This window comes from Triplophysa dalaica, chromosome 2 (assembly GCF_015846415.1).
Source record: "Triplophysa dalaica isolate WHDGS20190420 chromosome 2, ASM1584641v1, whole genome shotgun sequence".
Lineage (NCBI taxonomy): Eukaryota > Metazoa > Chordata > Actinopteri > Cypriniformes > Nemacheilidae > Triplophysa > Triplophysa dalaica.
Window position 1 is genome coordinate 23,762,870 of NC_079543.1, and position 26,495 is coordinate 23,789,364.

A 26,495-nucleotide genomic window follows, 5' to 3' on the forward strand; every position below is an offset into this window, starting at 1 on the left:
TTGACTAGGAAAACCTGAATAGATTCCAAAACCGAAACGTCTGTTAAAGGTCCAGTGTATGAAATATTGCTGCCTCTCGCGGTGAGGTTGCAAATCGCTTCCTCCAGTCCTCCCCTCTCCCTTTCGAAGCACGACGGTGGCTGACAAAGGACTAAGATGTCATCACGTTTACGCTTCTTTTCCGAAGCCATTAACGTATTTACGAAACGCTCCCTGTAGAGTAGGCTACTTTGTCCGTTAAGGGCTTCTGTACAAACAACATGCAGAATTCCATGCAATGCGAACCCAAGTTGTGTGTAGATAGAAATAGCCCATTCTACAGTAATATACACATAAGGCTTCATTATGTAAGGTCTTTAAACTGGAAAAAAACACCATGGTAATATGGATTGACCACCCCTAGGAAAATTAACAATGTTATGAAAACTGAATTAAGCATAAGTTTTAGCATTTGTAGTACCATTCACTACAATACGATGGATAAAATATGGTTATATAGGCTAGCTTATCCAACCAGGCAAAGACCATAGTACATTTGTGGTTTTCGTAAGAGGTTAGAAAATAATGAAAATTTCAATGATCTATTCAATTTTGTAACAAACTATTGGTAGATGCAATTAAAATGTAGTATGGAGGTGCGGGCACGTGTGTGTGTATGTGTGTGAGAGAGAGAGAGACTGTTGGTTTACATTCAGGTTGTAAGATGATCCCTCCTCCTCTAGAACTGACGGTGTAAGCGAGTGCTCGACACAGGAAGGACTGGTGAGCGCTGAATGCTAACAAGGGGGAGAGTAGTACATGTCCACGGTGAGCGGAAAGGTGGGGGTTCAACGGCGAGATATGGAGTAATAAAATAACCTGCAATGTGCCAGCGTCAAACACACGCCGATCATAACCATCCTCACCACCACCGATATCATCACCATCATCGCCGCCAACAGCGCGACCATCCTCGTCTTTTTCCTCTCAAGTGAAATGTATCGGGACTGCAAGGGACCTTTTTTCTGACAATGGAGATTGAGAATATCGTGGCCAACACGGTGCTGCTAAAGGCGAGGGAAGGTAAGGACATCGTATTGAAATATCGGCGAAGCGCTTGGCATCTGGCGAGCGTCATGTCTTCATCATGAATCTAACGTTAACTTTCACCGTTGCCCTGTCGGTCGATCGGTGAATGTAAACGGCTGATAATGGGGCTGAAATTAATTGATTCATATGTAAAACTGTAGGCCTTTGCGGTTGTTTGTCGTGTATTCTACAATGTTGGCACGCGTCACAATCGCGCAACTGATACAATGTTACACTTGCAATAATATGTAGACGCGGGAAAGCGATCTGCGCCGCTTTCTGTAATCGGCACATCTGTAAATTTATCTTTCATTTCTTACGTATCTGGTCTCCTAACATATACAGTATGAATCGCCATAACACATGTACTAATCGCAGCCTGTAGTGTCAAACTCCAAATGGAGGTTAATATCATGATTTTTCTCCGTCCGGATTCATAACGGGGAGACTGCAGTGTACACCCACTGTTCTTTACCTGGGAGGGAGGTTGAACTGCAGTTGTAGGCCGCAAGGTTGCCTCTTTATCTGCGCACAAAGGATAAAAGTATATTGACATTATTTGGAGAAATCAGTAGTGGTTTAAGTTGGCTGGACTTCAGTCTAACATGTGATCAATTATGCATCACTTCGATGCATCAGTTAACATTTAACAAAAACTGAACATCTTTTGGATTTCATGTAGACCCTCATTGAGTATATAATTTGAGTATCTAAAACAGGTTTGTTATGTTAAAACACTCCTGTAGCATTTAATAGATTGGTTTGCAGCGCCAAGGTCATGGGTTGAATTGCAAATGTTATTTCATAAATATTATTAGTTAAAACCAACTTGGTAATGTAAAGGTGCCTATTTCGTTGGAGCGTTTGTGTTTGTTGCATCTGGATTTAACAGAGCAAGGAACAGGTTGGGCAGTTGCTTTTTTCTTGTCTGTTCTAAAGTACAGAAATTGGGTTGTTCTGGCCATTTGAAGGTCAGTTAAGAGCCGTTTTTAAGTTGCATTTTCAGTTTTTGCTTCAGCTTGACTGTAGTGACAGGTCTGTTGATGATACAATCCTATTTGGACTGCTCAACCACACAGTCACAATCTTCAGAAAGGAAAATACACCAGTAAAAATCTGAATGTTCCTTGTATACTCTCTCCTTCACGTACACGTCCAACATCTCAAAGTTGTATCAATAACTATAGTAATGGTGTGACTTTATGTAAGTGGGCATGATGTATGGTTGATTTTGTGCAAACTAACCCAGCTGAAATCCGTGGCTAGCGGTGAAGTGACAAACACATCACTGTAATGAATTATATTGAATCAACAACAATGCTAATATATTTTTCCTTGTTGCTTTGTTAATCTGTTGCTGTTGATTTGGTTCTCTTGGGGGGGGTTCGGGGGTCATAAAGACGTCTGCTCCGACTAGAGGTGCTTTCTGAACGGAGTTTGTTGTTTCTTGGGAAGTTCTGTGATAAACACACCCATCTGTTTTCTCCCTCATGCACAGACTCGCAGTCAGCTGTTGATGGCTGACGGAGCAGCACATTTTGATAAACTTTGGCTTGAACTCTCCAACATTAAACTCCGTGTCAGGTTTTATTCATCTTTGTTTTTCCAAACATGTATGACTTTTTTCCGTGGAACTCAAATTAGATTTCAAAAGACTTCCAGAGAGTGAGTAAATGATGCCAGAATAACATCTTTGAGTCAACTGTTCATTTGAAGAAGTGATTAAATAAAAGGAAAAGCGATGGAGTTCATTTAAACAACTGAGGGATGGCACATTTAACAGCTGTTTTAAAGTATGGAAGTACCGAATGTTCGGCAACCGTAATTATTTGGCTGAAAATAGCAAAAAAGCATGTTCGGTAAATAAGTGAAATATGGCCGAATACATTTATCGAACATAATGCCTGAAGCGATCAATCAGCAGCCAGCGTAAAGAGAGAGACGTGCATGCTTAATGAAGCAAACATGACAGCAGTATGTGGAAACATTTTAAAGTGTCACAGAAAGACACAACACGGGACCTGCGGCGCTGTAGTTCCTTGTACTTAACAACGTGAAGTTATTCCTGTGTATTCCTAGTACACCTTCTAAGAGAACTGTCAGCTTTTGTGGGCGGGGTTTAGATGTGAACTGGAAAGGTTGTCAGTCAGCCTCAGCATGCATTGCTTGCATGGATATTGGTTTATGTTGTTGAAACTTTTTAATGAACTACTTTGTTGAAGGTGACCAGAGAACATTTCATAATTGAATAATGGAGAGGGTTCAGTGTTTTTATTTTATTTCCTTGTTTTTTTTAATTTTATGTTGTAAGTTGAATTGTATTATATTGAAAGCAAGACAAAATAAAAAAAACACATTTTGATCATTCAGTGTATGCAATAGTGAAAAAATTTGCTAAATAAATTGAAGAAATCCCAAAAAACATGTTCCTTGTTCTGTATTCGGCCTTCGGCCAAGTGTTTCATTTTTGTTTGGCTTCGGCCAAGAATTTTAAATTCGGTGCGGCCCAATTTTAAAGGAATGGTTCACCCAAAAATAACAAATGGAAATGTCCTACTATTGTATCAGCTCAAAACGTATTTGGAAGAAAATTGTTGTACACGAGTCAAACATACAGAATACGGCTATTTATCTATACCAACAATATTTGTCACGTCCTGCAATAGATAAATAACTAGCCGTACCTTAGTGAATAGGTTCAAACTCCTGCTCTGGGTAGGGGTGGGCGGAATGACCAAGAATCTATTTCATGGAATGAGTCATTTTATTTCACAAAAACAACATATTTCACGGTAACAATCTCCCATTATGATTCTATATCTCATACCTCATTTTTCTTAATTGACTTTATTTATTACAGTTCATTTAAATGTTCACCATAGTTATAATGTAGGCAAGTTATGAAAATGTACTTAAGATATTATTATTTTTATATATTTATCATTTATATATCTTCTGGCTAATATCATATGTGTACAGTAGGAAGATAACGAGTATAACAATGAAGTATGAATATATGCACAAACAATGAGAGTACAGTATATGACTGGTGCTCATGGGGTCTGTACTGTATGTCTTCATCGCTCTTTACTCTCTATTAGATGCACATTTTTAGTGTGTTGCGACTCTCTGTCTTTATGTTTGCTTATTCTTGCGCTTGTCTTTGCACTGTGAGTCTCCGCAGAGTTTTTCCTGCATAGAAAAGTTGGAGGTGGAGATGGAGGTCACATGTTTTTTCATCATAACTCCCAACTTGCAGAGTGCTGAGTTGACCACGCCTACTTATTTACATTCCGGGTGTGATTTTCCGTATATTTACGAATTTGCCTTTATCGTTCTAGAGCCAGTTTCATCGATTTAAACTTGATGCGGGCGGCAACTGGCATCCAGTGAAGTAAAAACAGGAGGGGTGTTACATGGGTTCTTTTAGGCTGATTGAAAACTAGACGTGCAGCTGCATTCTGGATCATTTGCAAGGGCTTGACTGCATTGGTTGTAAGGTCGGCCAGTAGAGAATTGGAGTAGTCCAGTCTTAGTCATTAGAAACGGCCTAATTTTCCTGATGTTGTAGAGCACATACCTGCAAGTTTGAGTATATGATGGTTAGACTGGTCAGACGGCTCAATGGTTGCGTGTGTGTAAGTGCATGTAATGTGTGTTAGTGAGTAATATTTAGGATATGTTGTAAATGCATAATGTGAGTCTAATGATTGACATGTTAAACCCTTTATTCTGAACAGGAAAGCCTGTTCTTAGCTGTTCTCTCTGTGAAGTTTCAGCTCAAAAAACATATATTTTATTATACCATGCCCTTATTGCTAAGTGTTGCAAGTGAGGAGAAACGTGTTTTGGTGTGTGTCACTTTAGTTCAAATGAGCTGCTTGTCTCCACCCCCTTTCAGCAGAAAATGCATCCAGTACTGTAAAAGAAGGGTCACATAGAGCGAATCAGAAACTGTGTGATAACAAAGACAATGTTTTCTACTTGCGAAAGGACACATAACAAACTGGTTGCTATTTACAAACCATACACACTGCTTTCTATAAGGGAAAGTAACCAAGAAAGAAGGGTCACATAAAGTGAAAGAGAAACACTTTGTCTCGTCTTTGAACACCATACACATTGTTTTCGCATACCTGTTTCCCCTGGGGCCATTCACTACCGCGTACCGGGTTTTCATGTGTGTAATAACAAAAGGGGAGCGTGGCGGGAGATGGGTGTGAAAAACGGGAGATTCTAACAGGAGTGTTGACAGGAATGTCTACAATCGAACGGACTCCTAAAAATCGTAATAAAACCTAATAGGCTGCAGTGATTGGTCTGCCAATGAGGCTCACAAACTACAGTGTTTGGGGGAGAAGAGTGAAGGTTTCGCGGGCAGTACTAGCAAACATAGGCGGGGACTATATGTAGTGACGTAAATCTGCGGCGGTGCATAAATCGGACTAGGGACGACTCGTTTGCGTGATTCAGAGTCGACTCCCTTTTTACCAAGCCAAATACTTTTTTATTCATTCACTTTTGGATTTACAACTTGGCAGACTGCTTGCTTTCAAACAAGACAACATAACACACTGCATGAAATGTAATTTTCATGATCTCATGTTATGTACTCGTGGCTGCACGCGATGGACAAGTTCATACAAAGGGGCGGTAATATAAGAAGAACAGCTACCTACGTCAGAAGCGGAGCGAAATCTGAACGGCTCGTTTTCTCATAGGCTTGCAGAGATAGGCTCACATATACAAAGTTACTAGGCTGTCATTTTTCATGTTTTCTGAATTGGTAGATGCACCAGAGACCTGATTATAGGGCTTAAACATGGAAAAAGTCTGATTTTCATGAAATGGCCCCTTTAAGGACTTAAACATACCTGTATATATTTGTATAAAATGCTACTATTATTTGGAGTATAGTTGTAACTTATAACCAACTCAACGATATGTCTATGTTACTGATCCGTACATGATTTAGCAATGTTTTGAGTTAAACCAGGCAGCTCCCTATAGAGGCACAACATATGGAAAAAGTGCTGGTGTAGATATCTATACTGTTCTTTCAGTGTAGTGCATTTATGAAACCTGCTATTTTGTGTTTGACAAACGTATTAGCTAACAAAAACCGAGTTCATATAACTAACTTTAGAATCCTTGGGACAGTCAGAATTTACATTTAATGCAATATCTTTGTCTGACTTGTAGTAGAATCAAGATATGCATTAGTTGCTGGCATTTGCAGTCATCAAAATAACAGGACTGCCTGGAAAAGAACTCAACAAGGCTGCAAGGAATGCCGGTTCTACATTCTTGCCTCAAGCTCTTGATACAACACTTGATGGCTTCTTAAGTGTTTTGCATTTAACAATTATGTTGCAACAGGATCTCTAATAATTTACATCTATGCATGTGGTGGAAGCTTTTATGCGTAGCATTCAGGCAAAGAAAGTTTTAAATTTTATTATCAGTAGATTCTTCAGTGGGAAACAAACCCATGACTTCCTGTTACTCGTGCCATGCTGTACCAGTTCAGCTACTTCAGAATTATTGAGCTTCTTATTTTGCATGTTACAGGTTTGACCTTCAACATCTGTCATGATCACTATTAAGAATTATTTCAGATAAAATAAAATAGCCTTGGAGATAAAAGAATGATGTCAGTTCTTGTTTTTATGTTACTGTGTCTGTAGTGCATTAAAATGCCTGATCTCTTATGTATGTGATCTGTATGTTTATTTTTGTGTTTCAAGTCTCGTACTTTCTTGTCTTTGATCTACAGAATATAAATTATGATTAAGAAAACATGTTTACTGTAGACAAATCCTACTAATTACTTGGCCTGACCATTATGTCCCCCCATCCTCTATAAAAGCCTTTATCTTGTGAAGAATGAGAAATGGGTTGAAGTCATGACAAATATTATGAAGTTGACAAAGGAAGTTGAATACAGCAAATTTTTACCTGGAGTGGTAAAAATGTAAACATTGTCAAATAATATTTTATCCAGCTCTTGAGCTTTTTTTATATTTTCTTTAGTGCTTACATTCTTTAACTTTCTCTCTCATAGGAGGAGGTGGGAAACGGAATGGCCGGAGCAAGAAATGGAAAGAGATGCTGAAACTGCCACATATCAGTCTGTGTGAGGAGCTGAGACGCACCATTGGTAAGACAGATGTGTCAAAGAGCATTTAAAAAATAAATTCAAAAAAAGTTATTTAAAAAGGTTAATTCCCAGGAACTGACGTTTGCTTAAATCTGTGTCCAAACGGACCAGGGTACAGGGACATTTATGCACTGAACTTTAAGGTACATAAAGCAGCTCGTCTTTTTCCAGAAAAAATTGTACAGCTGTATCTCTCTCTTATAAATTTGATCACACTAATTACTGTTCGAAGATACGAAGTATGCAATACTACTGTATAGATAGATACTCAAGATGAAAATGAGATTGCGTGTTCCCATCTTAAAGAACTTTAGACAAGCAGACATTTGTTGACAACATTAAAAATGTGATGCTTTCCAAATGATAATCTCTTTCACGGATGTTTGAGATGTAAATGTGCTGTCTGGCACCAAACTAACTATAAATATTGTCTATTCTTCAATAAAGGCCCAGGTTTATAACACTTATAATGTTGCCTTCAGTGAAAAATTTATGCTGGTATGTGGGCAGGTGTGTGTGTTTGCGTCAGACAGCTGCAGATCTTGGCACAGTAATGTAGTCCCGGCTGAAGCTGTTTCCTCTTGGCCCAGAATGCACCAGGGCTGTTTCAGAGAGCCACAAAGGCTTAGTTTGAGGTTTCTACTCACCGTCACTGTGATTAACATAGTGTTCTGGATGTGACTGTGTGCTGACTGTAGGGTATTTCTGTCCAATTTTGCAGAACAGCCTTGTACCCGTCTTTGCACTCCAAAAAAGGGTCATGTCATGCATTTTTATCATTTTAGGATTTCCCTTAGGTCCGCTCATAATGTCCATTGAGGATGTTTGTATCAAAAACACAGAGTTTTTCTGGACTGTTTTCCTCTCTTTCTGACTTGGATGAAACAGTGGGAATTTTGGAAAATATTTTTTGTGCTATGCCATTAAGATGAGCGGTGAAAATACTTGAATTCTTGACTATAAAGCCTTGTGCTGTTATGCTTAAAATGTGTTGTATAGACACAAATCCAGAGTGAGTATGAATTTGTATACAATACTACATTCTTATAGTAACAGAAATGTTTTATTTTTGTACCATAAATCTACTTCACGGAATGAGTCATTTTATTTCACGGTACCGGTTTATATTTCACGGTAACAATCTCCCATTATAATTATATCGTCTACCTAACTTTTCTTAGATTGATAATATATATTAATTTATTTAATACAATTCATTGAAAAGCTGTTGATAGTTGAAATGTGGGCAAGTTATGAAAATGCACTAAAGATATCACAGTAAGTTCTGATTATCAGAATTTATCATATATTCTGGCTACATCATATGTATACAGTAGGAATACTCTTTTCTTTTTCTAATGTTCTCAGTATGCTTGCTTATACTGTCTTAATGTTGCATCTGAAACTTGTATTACTGGAACTTCTCGTGAATATTGCTTTACTTCATAAGGTCTGTACTGTAGGTCTTCATCGTTTTTCACTCTATTAGCTTAACACTTTTAGTGTGTTGGGACTCTCTATCATTAGATTTGTTTATTCTCGCACTTGTCTTTGCCCTGCGAGGCTCTAGTGATTCCACAAGCATCACCCACAATGGAAGGCGCGTCACGTAGGGGGGCATCACAAGGGGGGCATCATCGTTGGTTTCAACACGAATTTCAACTCTGCTCGCCTAAAGTTAATCTTCATAACTATTAACAGCTTTACAAAGCGATTTGACTTCGGAAATACGCTAGAATGAGTGTATCATTGCACGAGCATTACAGGCGAGAGAGAAAGGGCCGTGAGAGCAGATCCCTGTACGAGCATTGCAGGTTTTCAAAAGAAAAATGTATTCTGTTAATTTGTCCTTCGAGGATTAATTCACTCGTTTTGATCAAAATCCCCAATTTGCAGAGTGTGGAGTTAACCACGACTACTTATTTAGATACCGCGGAATATACAGAATAGAAAAATCTCTTCCGGTTGACTTTTTATTCTGCGGTAAAGACATATTTAGTCATACTGCCCAGCCCTATTTGTCGTCTATTTCAGTAAACTTTTTCTCAAAAGGTTTGGGAAAATTCTATATGTAACAAAGAACCTTTAAGTAATAAGTCGCTTTTGAATAATTTATTATAATTATGTGCTTAAAAGTTTGTATGTATTTTTCAGAGAGGGACTACACTAGCCTTTGTGAGAAGCAGCCCATTGGTCGTCAGTTGTTTCGTCAGTTTTGTGACACTCAGCCCAAGTTACGACGATGCATCGAGTTTCTGGATACTGTGGTATGAAATCACCCCACAAACACACATGATAAGATTCTCTGATACTTATACCATCTGAAAGCTCTCTGTAACTATTCTGGCTTTTTTGCTTGTAGTAAATAACAAATTTCTAGTTTAGGGGAAAATTATGTGCCGTGAGACAGTAACACCTGAAACAATACTGTCTAAAATTGGTTGGAAGTTGTAGAGACATGCATTTTCATGCCCTAATAATTGGTGCTCGACAAGTAATTTGTATTAAAGGGATATTTCACCACAAAATGAAAATTTCCCCATTTTTTACTCACCCTCAAGGCATCCTAAACCAATATGATTTTCTTCTGGAAGAACAATGCAGTCGTTGTTATAATCCCAAGTATCATTTTATTTCAAAGCGGAAGAAAGGGAGTGGATGGTAGTTGACTTTTTAAGGTCCAAAAAAGTGCCTCCAAGGAAATATCTATATTGAGAGCGATATTAACGTCAATGTCTATCTTCCGTTATCCCTTGGCTTGCGGACGCACTTAGGCTTGCTTTCATAAGTTCCGTTGACAAACGCGTCATTTTTCGTTTTGAGCCAAAAGGATGTCGCTCATATTTGCGGAAGCTTTAGTTACCGTCATTTGCTGGATGCATCGATTAGCTTCATAAGAGCTTTGTTAAGACCACAGAACCGTGTTGAGTAGTTCTATGATCGATGGAGGCACTTTCTGGACCTTCAAAACTTAGGTTTTGTGGTGAAATATCCCTTTAAGTAAATTTTTTACCTTTATATTTTTTATTGAAAAACCTACATTAAACATATTAATAGTGAAAAATGTGAAATATGACATATTAATAGAGAAAAAATCTCTGCTCTTACTGACTTTCACATGTCCTGAACTACTCACAAGGTCTAAGAATTGCAGTATAGATGTTTTCAAGGCAACAACATAAACAAACGCAAGTGCACATGTGTGCTTTGGTGGCCCAAACTTAACTTCTGGTACACACCCGCAAACCATAAAGTCCCTTTGCTTGGTTAAACTTAAACGCAACAAAGTTACACTACCTATTCAACAAATTGTTTATTCAATATAATTAACATTCAATACAATTCAACACATTACTATGCAATAAAATATTGATAGAAATAACTACAAATTTATTAAAATATAAATTGTTATATTATTAGCCACCACCCAAACAGTGACTGGAAGTTAACTTCAGGTCATGCACGTGCGTCCGATGAAATCATTTATATATTTCTTATTTCAAAATTATTTTTGTGTTTCTCTAGGCGATGTATCAGGTGGCTCCGGACGAGAAGAGGAGAGATGCCGGTTTAATTATTTTAGACACTTATTTTAATAACGGGGTAATTATTTCCGCGATTTATTCCCACACACCTGTTCTTACACTCGTGCGTGCACGTGCCTCTAAAAAATTCCTGTACAGAATTAATGTTGGAACATTGGAATAACACGCTGTTTTTTTATCAACCCCTCTTCCTGTTTTTCTTCCCTGTCTATCATGCTCTTTTCCTCATGTAGTCAGCAGCTCATCTACCAGACATCGCTCAGGAATTGGTGGGGGATTGCAGGCAGAAACTTGAACAGACTCCTTGCAAAGAGCTCTTCAATGAGTGTACTAGGTATACGCTCATGGTTTTACAGCAGCCTGTCCAAAGTTTAGGGTCAAAGTGGAATGCATTGCATTTTGAGATAGTGTATTGGGTACAGCAAGGTCTCAGAAAATTCACACACTGCACACTGTATACATAAAACGGTACAGATAGTACTTCTTTGTCGTAATGTTGCATAGCTGCATTGAATAGTTTATTATTTTTTGGCTTCCGACCATGCAGTTGGCCGGTTCACTTGTAAACACGCTCTAGTCGTGTACTTTATTTACATTCTGGTTGTCATCACTGTGAAGTAGTCTTATGGGTGTAGATCACCGTTTGTGGTTAGTTATGTTAAGTTAAATTAAGGTATTATCGTAAAGACTGATGGTTATGGAGTGACCCGTTAGATATAGTCCCGCTGTGGGTCTAGTAATGTAAACACGTGACATTGAATCCAAACAGTTTTGTGTGTTTGTCTTCGAGTTCTGTTTAGTTTACACTTCCTTTCTCTTTGAAAGGTTGTAAGGTGGAGTTCTTTAATCCTTCCTGTTGAATCTCTGTGGACACAGACTTTGGTTAAAATGTTTGTGTGTTTGAGCGTGATGGCGTGTGTGAGAGGATATGAAAGCAAGAGACACATTAGATCCATTCACGTGTTGTCACACAATAATTTCAGTGATGCTATGACAGCTTTTTCAAAACCACATTGTTTCGGAGAAAGTAGGGATGTAGCATGACACAACGCTTAACCAGCACCAGTAGAGGAGGCTTGCAATATTTTTCTGTTTTCTGTTGCCTTCCAAGCATTGAGTTTCTCTTTCTCTGTCTTTTTCAGGATAGTTCGTGAATATTTAAGCGAAGCTCCGTTCTCAGCGTATCAGGAGACTATGTATTTCTCACGTTTCCTCCAGTGGAAGTGGTTAGAGAGGTAAGTGTCTCTAACTAACGTTCTGATAGGTGGAGCAGTTAAACTCTTTTTTATGTGTTTACAAATATGTCCCTCAATTACATTAAAGGTCAAGTGTGTCATTTTTTGGAGGATCTACAGAAATGCAATATAATATACATAACTATATCTTCAGAGGTGTATAATGACCTTACTTAATTAATGTTACGTTTTTTTTATTACCTTTAAGTAGCTTCACCAAAGTGACTTTGAGTTTGACATATTAAAAGTTCTAATAACATTAGATAAAAATTACAATTATTAAGTTATATAAAATTTACTTTTATTCAACCAAACAGAAATGTTTTTTTTAATCAAATAAAGCTTTTTTATTATTTTCAACTAACTTTTCAGCCAACAATAGCCAACTAAAGTAACCAGTCTTTCTAACCAGATTTCATTCAGAAATCTTGCATTCTCTTTGGTTTACTTTGAGTGATTCCATGATCTCTTATATTCTCGAGTGACTGAAAATTTCAATAGTTTAAATGAATCGGTTCAAATGAGTCATTCATGTGCGAGTCGTTCTGAACACAGTGTGCATTCATACTGGCGATCTCGCTGTGTACAGTATACACTCATTCAATGATCCAACTGCACAGCTAAAGACATTACAATGATGTACGTCATGTTAATTTAAGAAAATTAAGAAATTAAATGTACTTTGATGCAAAACAAACAGTCGTGAAACACGGCTCTTGTTCTGCAACTCTTTTTATAGCCTCAATGTGCTGATAACAAAACAGCGCCTTCACTGTTGCCTAATGCCGCAAATGTTAAATGCACGCAGCATTTCTTGTGAAGACTCCCTGTATAATTTTGGCGAGAGCCTGAGGCGGCACGACATTTGACGGAGGCGGCCGCCTCCAATTTCTCTAAGCAGGAAAAACTCTTTTATGATTAAGAATTGTCTTCCTACTTCATGGTTAATAATTTCATGTGTATTTCATTTACAGGCAACCAGTAACCAAAAACACATTTAGACATTATAGAGTGTTGGGAAAGGGCGGATTTGGTGAGGTGAGTTTTGCTTCAGTATTTACTTGGGATGTAAGAATATTATCTATATCGTGTAATCGCAATGGCAAAGTTTTCTCAATATTATTGTGGTCAAATGATAGTATGAAATGATAGGTTTTCCGGGCCTAACGTAACATCTATTCTTTTTTATAATATTTTCTGAGTTGATTGAATATATGAGATTTTTGGACTTTTGACCCATCTCATACCTTTAAGATGTTGATAAAAATAGGATGCTTATTTGCACATTTCCAAGTCATCATTTGTCATTTTAAATATTGCAATAAATTAGTGGTGGGCATAGATTAATTTTTTTAATCTAGATTAATCTAGATTAATTCCAAAATTAATCTAGATTAATCTAGATTAAAATGGCTCATTTGAATTCTGCCGAAGGCATTCAGAATATGTGTGCTACCCAAATAATGACTAAAAGTAAGTCTTTGAGAACGGGTTTCTCAAGCCAGGTGGCGCATTAGACCAGGGGCTCATCTCCTGTTTCCAAAATGCATCACAAACTGCTTGAGAAAGCTGTTCTACTATGATAATTGGTGATGAAAATTAAATTATGTTCAATAAGATGAACTTGTGTTTACATCCGCATTAGCTAAGGGATGATTTGCGTTTAGGTGGTACTTGAGACTGGAAGAGCTCCTACAGTACATTTACATTTAGTCATTTAGCAGACGCTTTTATCCAAAGCGACTTACAAAGAGTGAGGGAGCAACAAGCGATATGTCATACAGGAGCCATAATACATTAGATCTCAATACAAAGTTACTGGTTTCAACTAAAGCTAGACCAGAACCTGTTGAGAGAAAGTTTTTTTTTTAAACCAATTCCGCATTGCACAAGGTGCAAACAACCTTAGTCTTGTCGATGTTTCTATTGGGAAGTTTCTTAAAAATTAATATTCCCTGAAGCAAACCCGGCGGCTTCATAGCTGCATCCATGTTAGCACGTCACATTTGATGCGGTAATTTCACAGTAACGTTATGTTGTGTTCAGACCAAACGCGAATGGCGTGTCAAGCGCGAGTGATTTATATGTTAATGCAAAGAGCCAATAGACCTACTTGCTGCGCGAATCGCGCGAATGAAGCCCTGGTTATGAGATGATGAGGCGGCGCTAAGGACGCGAATGAAGCCCTGGTTATGAGAATATTAGGCGGCTTCTGCTTCCGCGAATGACACGAATCACGCGAGTTGAAAAATCTCGTTCTCGCCCCGTACAGTGCAGTTAAGCTGGTATACATCCGCGCTAAAATATCAAGGTGAAAGTCATCATAGCTTGCGTAGTATAGACCCAGCTCCCAACACAACTTTGAGAATAGATTAACGGCGACATTTTTTTTATCGCGCGATAAGAGTCTCACTGCGTTAACGGTGTTAACGCCGTTAACGGCCCACCACTACAATAAATATTGTACAGTGGACATTATACTTATCATTATTTTGAAATCGTTACATCCCTAGTATTTAATATTAGATTATATAAGTAAATACATTTTTATACATTTATTCTTAATGCAACAATAGTTCAAAGGAACCAGTTGAATGTTTGGAAAGCCCATGTGATTCTTGAACTGTGCCAAAAGGAATCTGCAGATTTTTTTGCTGTTGGTGCACTACAGATTTGAGAAAAGATTTTAAATGCGTTTAAATATTTAATACGAATAAAAGAGGGAAATGAAAATGATAAAGGAAAGAAATATTATCTTAAATATTTACTTTTATTTAAGGTTTACAATACATGTCCAATTAGAATTACCAAAATTCATGAAACACTGAGATGAAGCAAGCATAGACCCTCTCTGTTTTTAATTCTTTTGTAAAGATTTTCATGTCAGCTTCACTTGAGGTCTTTTTTTAAAATGTACTCCGATACTGTGCACGTCAATATAATATACTGTAACTATTTAATTATATTTTATATAAAAAATGTATTGCACATACCTATGTATAAATTTATAGGATAATGCAATGTAAGTCGCTTTGGATAAAAGCGTCTGCCAAATGCATAAATGAAAATGTGCTGCTCACAAATGCTGAAATCTTTAACACTTCGAGCCCTATCATACACCCGGCTCAAGGAGCAGTGCAAGTATTTTTAGCCCGACACATTTCTCATCTTCTCGTTTTGCCGTGCGTTGTTTAAATAGCAAATGCATTTGGGCTCATTTGTGCTGTTGGTCAAAAATAGAGGTGTTTTCAGGTGCATTGTTGGCTCGTTGCGATTTTGAGGACCTGAAAATAGACTTCCAACTCAAACCTGGTCTAAATTCAATGGCACAATATTTTTTTGTTATTTAAAGAGCGCCTCTGGGGGTTTTCGCAGCAGCACACAAACGTGGCAAATATAAAAATAAATGGAGTACAATGAAAAAGATGATTACTGTGGATATAAAGATAAAATCTGGCTTGTAGATGCCTTTTCTCTTTGGAGAAGCGTCCAGTCTTTGATCTTGCAAAGTCCACCATGTAAATAGCGAATCTGCCAGGGCGCGAGTTCAACTGGCTCTTAAAGGGAATGAGAGATGAGACTCTGATTGGTTAACTGCACGTAACTGCCAAAAAACACCCATTTCTCATTAAGAGAATGGGGACATCCCCTTTAGATAATGCGCCCGGGCGCTTCGACTGTTTTCCTGTCGTGAAACTAGCAAAAGTGGATTCGGACACACCCTGAGTGCACTTGCACCCTGCGCTTTAGACCATGCGCTTACATTGTGAAAATAGGGCCCTTAAAGTTTTTGTGGATTTCTGTGGGCGCAGATTGAGTGCGGGACTGCTCATGAGCTGTAGTTTTTCCAAAGCTGCGTCCACGTCTAGACTACAATAGCGCCAATTTGTTGTACGCTTGAGTGAATTTTTTTCTTTCCTATCAATGTTTTCTCAGGTTTGTGCCTGCCAGGTTCGTGCCACTGGTAAGATGTACGCCTGTAAAAAGCTGGAGAAGAAACGAGTGAAGAAAAGAAAAGGTGAAGCAATGGCATTAAATGAAAAACGCATTTTAGAAAAAGTTAACAGTAGTTTTGTAGTAAGTACTACTTTCTTTTATTCCTCATTTTTTACTTTATCCTAACCTAACACTCACAGTTGCATGTTTGTGTTGTCTGTATCATTTGTGCAATGAACATTTGACACACATTCTCTCTGTGTTAGTCTCCATGAGGTTTTAATTACAATTGAAAAGTAAAGCCAGCATTTTTTTCGGCAGATGCTTATTCTAGTCCAAATAGTCATTTGAATTTGTATAAAATCACAGAAAGGTGTCTCTGCTTTAAAACAGATGTTTGGATCTGATCCACCGTGAAAAACGTTCTTTGAATATTTGTAGTGCAAAAAGAAGAATTTAAGCAAAAACTAAAAATCACTAAAACAAGCATAAGTCTCAACTTACTTTAGGACATTAAAACGGCTTCAATGATTTGTTATGGTTTTTACAGCGTATCATTGTTTTATTGTGTAGAATCTTCATAAAAGTCATTTACGGGATGCAGTGCGTTTCGTTTTGTACATTTCCTTATAGTTGCGTGTATCATTTGAACTGCATCAACAATCTCCTGAAGATTTGCACTCAAAATTCATATTTTCAAATTGTATAATTAGACACAAGGAAGATCATTTTACAAGCATTGTTCGCTATGTAAAATTAAAATTGTTCAATGCAATGTTGTAAGGATTCCATGATATTGTAGGTTGCTTTGTGAGAAATGCTTCAAACAAAAATTGAAGAAACAAAGCAAACTATTTCACCGTATAGAATAAAAACAGTTATCTATCTCATTTTTTCAAAACGTTTTTATATATACGTTTAATAAACCTATGCCTTGAATCTAAACGTTAATGTCATTGACATGGCATGGCAAGGCACATTGTAACGAAAGTATTTTCAGCAATTAATATTATTCTGTTGTTTTACAATAGCTACTGCATGGCTAAAGAAGACTTATAATAGCTTTAAACTATATAGACTCAACCCAACTTTATTTATGTAGCGCTTTTTACAATTTCCGTTGTCACAAAGCAGCTGTACATTTAACATATTGACTATAAGCAAAACAACTAAAGTCATATACCTGTAAAAACAAGAAAAAGGTGAAAACACAGAAGACATACATACCCACATATAAACGCTCCACATACACAATATGCACACATATTTACACACATTGATGTGCACGCACAGACAGACAGACAGACAGACAAGCACGCACTCACTCACTCATGCACTCACAGTGAAAGCACACATTTAAGATAAAGGAGAGAGAAACCGAGGTCAAATATTAAACGGACTATAAATTTCTATATGCAACATTAATTATGTAAAACTTCTGAATTCTAAAGCAGCCCCCCCAGCCAGGCAAATAGTGCAAAACAGTATGCAAACGTTAGCGAGGAACCCAAACTCCAACCGAGAAATATAATATAGACAATTTACATTTGATTTCCTTTAATAAAAAATAGTTTTTTACATAAAAGTCCCCACCCCCATTGACTTTCATTGCAAAAAAAGAAAACCTTTCGTTCTTCCGCAAAATGATTTTTATTGATCTATTTTCTACGAACTCTTCCGATATGATATTATAGCTGTTCATTGTTTCCATTTTCTTTTAAAATCTTCAACATTCCAGCACCTCATAAAATGGAGATTTCAATAGACACCAGCTAGCTAAACATGCTCACACAGCTCCGAGTGCCTGCAGAGTAATGTCAGCCCTCATCTCCTTCTGATTCATTTCGCTACAGCTGTAAAGCACCTGAGCCTCTGTTCATCCACCCACACGCTGACACACACAGCCGTACACACACCAAGGTGCCTACCACTGTAGTGTGTGTTAGAAATGCAGTGTGTGTCTAAATTTATAAGAGTGCAAAAGTGCATTTACAGTATGCTTGTGTGTGCGTGCGTGTGTATGTTCATGCCACAGGCAGGAGCAGTTGCTCCTCATGAACTACTTCACACATGAGAACATCGCTGTTGCCTGGCAACGCTGACCAAACAGCAGCTTTAGAGAGCAGAGTCAAGTGCTCTAAACCCACACGCACATATACACTTTCTCTCTCTCTTCTCCGCCCCAGAGCTCAGTCTGTATAAGTATAAACAGACCCGTGTTTAAAAGTTTAAGATGACAAGTAACTCCAACAAAATGCATTGACTCATGTGAGCTGTGCATGATGGGAAACAGGATTCGCAGTTTCTGATGTCTCTTACTAGTTGTTTGTTTGTGTGTGTGTGTGTGTGTGTACATTATTATATATGAAGAGTTTGGTTCCAAACTGAGATAACTCCATTTTTAAAATAAGGGTTAGAACGATCTCAAGAAATATCATGTTTTTAGTATGTTATCATGTTTTTATTGTCGTAGATAGCTGTATTTTGTAAGTTATTATATCTTAAATCAAAACAAACCATGTGCAGTTTGATTGATATTAATTGGAATGAACAATAGAAAATGTTTAAAAATGAAGTTATCGGAATTTGTCATGTCCTGTCTGGCAACAACATTGGGCGTAAGCACTACAACCACTGAAAGGTGTGAATCCTGCCTTAACACTTAAGTTCTTTAAAATCTGCATTGGGTTTCTTGAGAGGATGTGATAGTATGCTTATACACTGCAGTGAAAACATCTGTCAGTATTTTAGTCTTGGTAGTAAGGTGTGGTTTTTTTATACTTTGGAGCGTACAAAACGTGCTTAACTTTAAACCTCTGTAGAGTTAACTTTAAACCTCCGTAGAGATGGAATAATAGATACACCGTTGGCTGAACGTGTATACAAAGTTGTACTTGGAATTAAATTCTACCCTAAAGGGCAAATCATAAGCAAAAGAAGATATTTTTAAGAACGTTGGTCACCAAATAACATTGGCCCCTTTAACTTGCATTATATGGACCCAAAAGCATCTTTATGCATGTTATGCATATGCATGTTCTGAATGACAAGAGGGTGAAGAAATGATATTTATATGTGGGTGAACTGTCCCTTTAGTTCATGAATAGATAACAACGCACTATGTTCCCTCTCTTTCTCGGGTCTTTTGTAGGTTAATTTGGCATATGCATATGAGACCAAGGACGCTCTTTGTTTAGTGTTGACGATAATGAATGGCGGCGACCTCAAGTTTCATATCTATAACATGGGGAACTCTGGCTTCGATGAACAACGTGCCATCTTTTATGCTGCGGAAATCTGCTGCGGCTTGGAGGATCTTCATCGGGAGAGGATCGTCTACAGGTGCCTATGCTTTATTTATAACTCTTGGTCATTTGGTATGTATTATTTGATTATTGTGCTGCAATTTGACTATACCGTCAGATTTGAATATTATGTCGTGTATGTTTTCATCTATAGGGCTCTGCTGTTGGTTTATCTTGATACACACCGTGCAGCGTTTCAAACAAATAGAACCAAATTTGCTCTTTATCCTGCGTATTTCATTCAAAATAGGCAAATTATGAGGACAGTGTGGATGGAATTACATGGGTCCAGCAGTGATACCGATACAGCCACTGTAAAAATAAAGAGACGACTCGGATTTTTTCTTTAACAAGCTTTTCTAGATGTATCGTGGCCATATAAGTCCAGTGTCTGTCGGATTACAACAAAATTAAACCTCAGGAATGACGTTAAATCAGCAAACAGCAATGTGAAAGACTGAGAGAATGAAATTATTATTCCATATCATATATTCATGTCGAACTGATCCTGAAATACATGTAAAATCGTTGTGTTTTTAATTGTGAATATGAACTTTTGCAAATAAATGCAAAATGTCACAAATAAAACATTCATTATATCATTTTATATTAACAAATACCTATTGATAGTTAAATCTGAAAAAAATGACAGTAATTTTTGAGTGGACATTTATATTGTTTGTGGCTTTATAGACCCCTTTTGCGCCGGCGTCACGCTAACATCACGGCGTTAGCTGGAGGCAAAACGAAGGGAAAACTGGAGGAGGCAAACCAGCACAGATTCTACATAAGGAGTTTAAAATATCATCTTGTTGTGATGTGTAGTGCCAAAATCGACAGAATACAGTCTCCAATTTTATATTTTAAGACATACCAGCTGCAATTGCCAAAAACACTGATGACAGCTGTAGTTAAACACCATAAAACGGTATAAAAAGGTATTTTGTTGGTGTGGATTATGATTTGGGAATGTGTCTAAAAATATCTCACGTATGCCTAAATCAGAAACTGGGGAACAAGGTTATTTATCAATGTTTTCTAGCAGTAAAGGGGTCTATATCTGGTTTATTTAGATTCAGCCGTATTTGTAATGAAACCTTGAGTCCATGTAAAATATCTTTTTTTAATGTTTGACTTCAAAAGTTGTATTTTTTCTTTTTTTCCAGAGACCTCAAACCAGAAAATATTCTTTTAAATGAACGTGGTAAGCCACTTTTTTTTTATCAAAGTATCTTAAAAAATATAAACACTTTAGATAACTTGCATCAAAACTGCTTTACTGTCTGCCAGAATGGTTTAATCTATTGTAGACAAAACGCAGACAGCATACTTTTTGTTTTTCTATAACTGTATAAAAACATCATTATGAAGGTAAATGATACCCTGAGGACAAATATTATCTATTATTTAATTAATTTATGACACTCTTAGCAACCACCCATTGTTCCAGCGTGCTTTGCAGGGACAAACACCACTTATATTTTCTCTCAAAAATAAAGAAATGTAGTTTTTCTTGTTAAACCTCTTTAACCAGATCATTTTTCACCTTCAGAACATTCTGTTTGCTTTTAGCTTCAAGTGTGTCATGTTAAGGCTTGTTAGGATTGAGACCGGTTGTTTAATTAGATATTGGTCCCCAGGGCACATCCGTATTTCTGATCTGGGATTGGCTGTCCAGATTCCAGAGGGTGAGACGATACGAGGGCGCGTCGGGACGGTGGGATACATGGGTAAGAGTCAATCGTCTTCTATATTCGTGTGTTTTTGAAAGACCTTGTTTTCACATATTGTGTGGTTTAGCTCCGGAGGTCATTCAGAATGAGAGTTACACGTTCAGTCCTGACTGGTGGGGTTTGGGTTGCCTGATATTTGAGATGATCCAGGGACAATCTCCGTTCCGCCGCCGTAAAGAGCGAGTGAAGAGAGAGGAGGTGGACCGCCGTGTGTGTGAGGAGCAGGAGGACTATTCAGAGAAGTTCTCTGAGGTTGATAAGGACATCTGCCGACAGGTGCACACGTGATTCTTTTACTGCTTAGTTCTGTCACTTTCCTTAAAGGTATGAGAGCGATTATGAGGTAAAAGCGAGTTTTGTCATCTTTTCCTCTTTTCTCGACAGTTGTTATGTAAAGATCCGAAGGAGCGTTTGGGGTGTCAAGGTAGTGGAGCGGCCGAAGTGAAACTGCATCCTATTTTCCGCGATATCAATTTCAAGCGATTGGAGGCCAACATGCTTGACCCACCCTTTTGTCCTGATGTATGTCGACGATTGTTTCATGTTGATATAAGCAGATCCATATCAGATCTAGCACAGAAGGCCATTTGGCAAGGTGTAAACAACAGTGGTCCAGAAGCACTTCCTGTTTCAGTTATTATTTCACATGTAGAGTTAAGTCTTAAAGAAGTTTGTTTAACATTTTGATTTAGTTGAAACTTGTATTTTCTTCTAATGTTTGTGTAGTGTTACAAAATTTGAACAGAAAGTGCTTCTGGACCAGTGTTTAATTCTTTTGGTTTGTACATGGAAAAGTTCAAGAAATACACATAGTTCAACTTTGCAATTGTTATACAAAGACATGTCTTTATCTGCTTTCTCTCACAGCCACGTGCAGTGTACTGCAAGGATGTTTTGGATATAGAGCAGTTTTCCACAGTGAAAGGCGTAAACTTGGACCCTACAGATGATGACTTTTATCATAAGTTTGTGACGGGAGGTGTCTCCATCCCCTGGCAGAATGAGGTACTACACTCTAATCATACCCGAAAAACGGGGTGTATAACTCTTGTTAAAAAACCTTGTTAGGCGTCCAAGCACGAAATATTAACAGTATACATCTTCAGTATCTGAAATATGTTGCTGCAGAGTTGTCATTGACATCTGTAAACATGAAACCAGCTTCATTGTCTTTTTCTTGGGAGAACAAGAAAATGTGATCTGTGGTTAGATTCAAAGGGTATTGGCTGTATGTCTACATTTGGACAAACCCTCCATAATTGATTTGACATAACCTATAACAAATTGTTTTATTTATATGTTTCCACAGGATCTATTCTTTTTTACCGTCTAGTTGAGTTTTATTGCACACTTTGCCTAGGACCCCGATAATTGCAGCTTGCAGCTATATTGTTACTTGTTATTTATTACATGGAGGGCTGGAATACTTCATTCTGGCTAGTTAGTTGTGACTGCGTCAGAAGTTTTTGTTTTGTAATATTCAATATTGTGTATTTGTTTTTTTCAGATGATTGAGATGGAGTGCTTTAAGGAGATCAATGTTTTTGAGACGGACGGCTCGCTGTGTTATGATCTAGATGTAAACAGGCCAATCCCGGTGCCCAAGCGAGGATTCTTCTACCGTCTGTTCCACCGAGAGGCAAGTGTTAGCGTGCCGGCTGCCGTGGTCAAAGGGGGTGGGGCTTGAGGTATTTCTGCCTCTTTTCTAACAGGCTTTGTTCTTGTCTTTTCTCATTTTGGCGTTCTTGGTTCTACTTTGGTTTACAATTCAGTCTCTGCATGTCCATTGTTAAGTGTTTTTTTTGTATTTATTTCTTCTATGCAATAACAAACTATGCGTTTAATTTTAAAGTTTACTCCTACTAACCCTAACCAGAGCTCTGCAAACCCAAGAGTAACTTTAATTTCTTTAAACCCATTTAGTTTGATTGATTGAAGGTGATGCTTGTCATATTTATTGATAAAATCCTTTAGCTATTCTGACTTTATGTGAACGATCACTGTTCCTGTTCCTCCTCACCTGTAGGTTTGTTTTAGGAGTGCCAACTGCGAGGAAGAGGAGGAGCCGTCTTGACTTGAAACCACTCCAACTTTCCATTAGCTGCCAATCAGAAAGCTAAACTTATGAATGTCCAACTGTATTTATGAACTGTATTAAACTGTACAATAATTAAAAGGGTATGAGTTTAAAGACTTTTGTACATTTGTACTTGAATTACGTGTAGATGTATATTTTCACTAAAGGTTGTACAAAAAGCCATAGAAATACCACTTGAATGCATATATAATGTTTTTATTCTTACTTTCAACCGATTATGAAACGTGTATTTCTTTTGAAGCACAATATCAACATTCACTTTTGTTTTTATTGCTGGCGTCCTGTTAGCGCCGGCTATGGATGTATGTTTGATTGTTTGGCTGGATAGATGTGGTGCATTACAGCTATTTTTAAGTAGTCAACAAGTCTGGATATTTCGAGGGCAGGTTGGTCAATGACCAATATTTGTTCACATAATAACAGCATTTTTCATTTTTTTGGCCAAATGTTTTGTATTTTACACAATATTTATTCACAATTGACTAAAAATGTAAAAATGAACACATTATTTGCTGACAAGCATGTTTAAAAGGGAGGTAAAGCGAATAAATTGAGCAACGCCCACATGTTATAATACTGTAATGTACTTAAGAATTTACTAGTGCTGTTAAATATAAAAATGTCATTTGGAATCGATTTTATGTTAATATATGTGTGTGATGTGTATATTTTTATATATATATATATATATATATATATATATATAAAAAAAAAATATAAAAGCACACAAATATATGGGTATATATATATATAACAATATTTGCATAAAATGTATTTAAATATACATTTATACATATATCCACATTATGTCCAAATATTATATGTATAACTTGCATTTCTTAAATATACATTTGCTTTATATTTATATAAACATATGCACAGCACACACATCATATAAACACAAACATTAATTTTGGAAGCGAAAAACTAGCACTAGTATTTACTATAATAAACTGTAGTTTACTGTAGTGCTCTGTAAAAAATAATTGTACTAAATTGATATGTAGTATACCTTAATATTCACTGTTGTAATGTAAAAAAACTACAGTTTACTATAGTAAATGCTATACGATACTAAGAAAATGTATTGTGGGTATGTTGTTCAGTTGCAGTCTCAAAATGTCTAAAATCAAACAAATCTCATCCAGTTAATCTATCTAAAGCAAATATATCAATATATTACTAGTTAGATAAGTTTTATTTTAATGGGAGTAGTAAGGACAGCTGTTTAGGAATGTTACAGTAGGAGTAGAGTAATGAATCCTGAGATCTGCCCAAAGCTTTTGCATCTGTTGCCAGGGTTGCCTGCAGTGCCGTCTGAAAGCTTTACAGTGGTTTTAACCAAGCCAATGTAAACAACCTAAATTTGCTTTCTCTTTACATTTGCTTACAAATGTGCTGTTGATATTGCCTTAGGTGTCATATTTTAGTTCATATTTCAAACAGAGTGGTTGAGCGAATGTGTACCCGTCCTGCAGGAAGACTGAAGCACTTGGACGTTGTCGCCATAGACTTTTATTCTTTATCTAAAGCCTCAGGCCACGAGACGCATTCAGTGTCGGATAATCGTCTAATAACATATAACTGTGCAATCTGTTTATCGTACACGTGCACATCATAGCTTGTTGTTGCGCATTTGTTTGTTTAATGTTGTTTTTATTATTTTTGTATGGCATTATCGCAGTGAAGTTAATGCTTCCATTCAGAGTAATAAGATTTACCTCTACGTTCATTCCTTGGAAACAAACAAAAACTTTTCTAGACTTCCACAAATGCCTTTGTAAATCGCTTGTATTGTTTTGACACAGTTCTATTACATATTTGATGGCTTTCCAGAACAACTCAAATAGGAATTATTTTGTTTGGTTCACTGACATTCCCTCTAACCCCCAACCCTTGACATTTTCTTTCGGATCTTATGGTCCCATTTGCAAAGCTGTGAAAATTTGTCTTCAGTTATTTCCATATGTGTGCATGTTCTACTGTACCCATGGTTTCACAAGAGGACACGCACTCACTTTAGTAATCATTTGTTTTGATATATGCCCATTAAAAGTACTTTTGGAAAAGTTCATGATGTTAGCGTATGGAAGAATTGGGGTTAGTTGTTACACTTTTTATGCAGTGAAAAGTGTATAGTTTTGTAGGGTATAGTTTTGAATGATTTCTGTATTGGCATGTACCTTAAAAAAAACGATTGAACATTTATACCGTAGTTGCAGAGGAGTACAGTGTATAGTTGATTGAACACACATTGATTTTTTTGGGGACATGTTGTCATAATTTATAGGGATTTTTACAGAATAAAAGCCTTATGAAGGCGTTTATTTTTAAAAAGTTCAAATAAGAAAAGAAACAATATTAAAACAAATTAAGCTTGAAAAGTGTAAAAAGTTATGTTAAAAATATTCAAACATATTTTGATTTTTGAAAAATGAAATATTCAGAATCGATGGTAACTCACCTCACCTGAAATAAACAATACCTGTTCTGAACACAGTTTAACTGCTTAAAATCAGTTTTTAGTAGACTTTTACCTAAATGTATGGTATCATGCTGTTATGGTAGTAAACGCTAAAGTAGACCCACGTCTCTCTAACTGGAAGTTTGTTTAAAACTTTTAATTATCTGAGATGCAACTATTACAATTTTTCTGTGTGACAACTAGCCCCGGTCTTGTCCAAACCTTTGTTGCCTTTTTCTCTGAAGCTCTGATCTATTTGTATGTTCATTTGAACTCACATATTTGATTCACATACTCGATAAAAAACAACTTGCAGCAAATTAAACCTACATTTGAAATGTTTTTTTGTGCAAAGCAGGCCAGTTTCAGCATATGGGATTGATTTCTTTAAAGAAAAGATTACTGAATGTATTAATAAATACACACAAACTGGCTGTGGACATGTTATTTTACCAGTAAAAAGTTTGGACGCACCTATTCATCTTCATTACATTAAAATCTAAACACTGTTTGAAATGGAAAAGTAAAACTTGCGTGACCAGACCATTTTTAGTTTTGTAATTAAATCATATTTGTTTACAAAACATAAGCCTTAAGATCAAAATTGTTTAAAGGTCATGATACATTTATATTCTGTCAAGTGTGTCCAAATTTTGAAAAGTAATCTTTTACACTTATTTTATATAAAGGGATGACTATCTTACACTTTAATTTGTCTCATTCTTATTCAATTATCTTACATTTAATGTGTTTTTGGATTGGCTAACTCCAGCTTGAATGTTTGCACAATTAAGTTTTAAATCATTTTTATTCATTAATAGAGCATCTACTGCATGCCAATTGGGTGCCATAATGTAAAATGTATGTACAGATCTGTCTCTCAGACCACTGATGCCAACAGAACTGTTTGTGTTGTATCATATCTGACATCTGGAATTATTAAACAATACA

The 26,495-nt window shown here is 36.9% G+C and overlaps 1 protein-coding gene across 2 annotated transcripts; it reads left to right on the forward strand.

Moving 5' to 3' along the window:
- Positions 1-731: 731 nt before the first annotated feature.
- On the forward strand, positions 732-26,495 carry grk4 (G protein-coupled receptor kinase 4). 2 transcript variants are annotated; one of them, XM_056773234.1, is made up of 16 exons: positions 732-1,062; positions 7,133-7,228; positions 9,383-9,495; positions 10,754-10,831; positions 11,007-11,107; positions 11,916-12,008; positions 12,983-13,046; positions 15,945-16,085; positions 19,096-19,286; positions 20,416-20,453; positions 20,890-20,979; positions 21,050-21,258; positions 21,367-21,504; positions 21,850-21,987; positions 22,490-22,670; positions 23,009-26,495. In XM_056773234.1, exons 1-15 carry the CDS (start codon positions 1,011-1,013, stop codon positions 22,667-22,669), a joined length of 1,722 nt encoding a protein of 573 aa, XP_056629212.1. In that variant the 5' UTR covers positions 732-1,010; the 3' UTR covers position 22,670; positions 23,009-26,495. The 2 variants fall into 2 exon arrangements, with proteins under 2 accessions (XP_056629212.1, XP_056629204.1); XM_056773226.1 differs by having other exon boundaries at positions 22,490-22,621.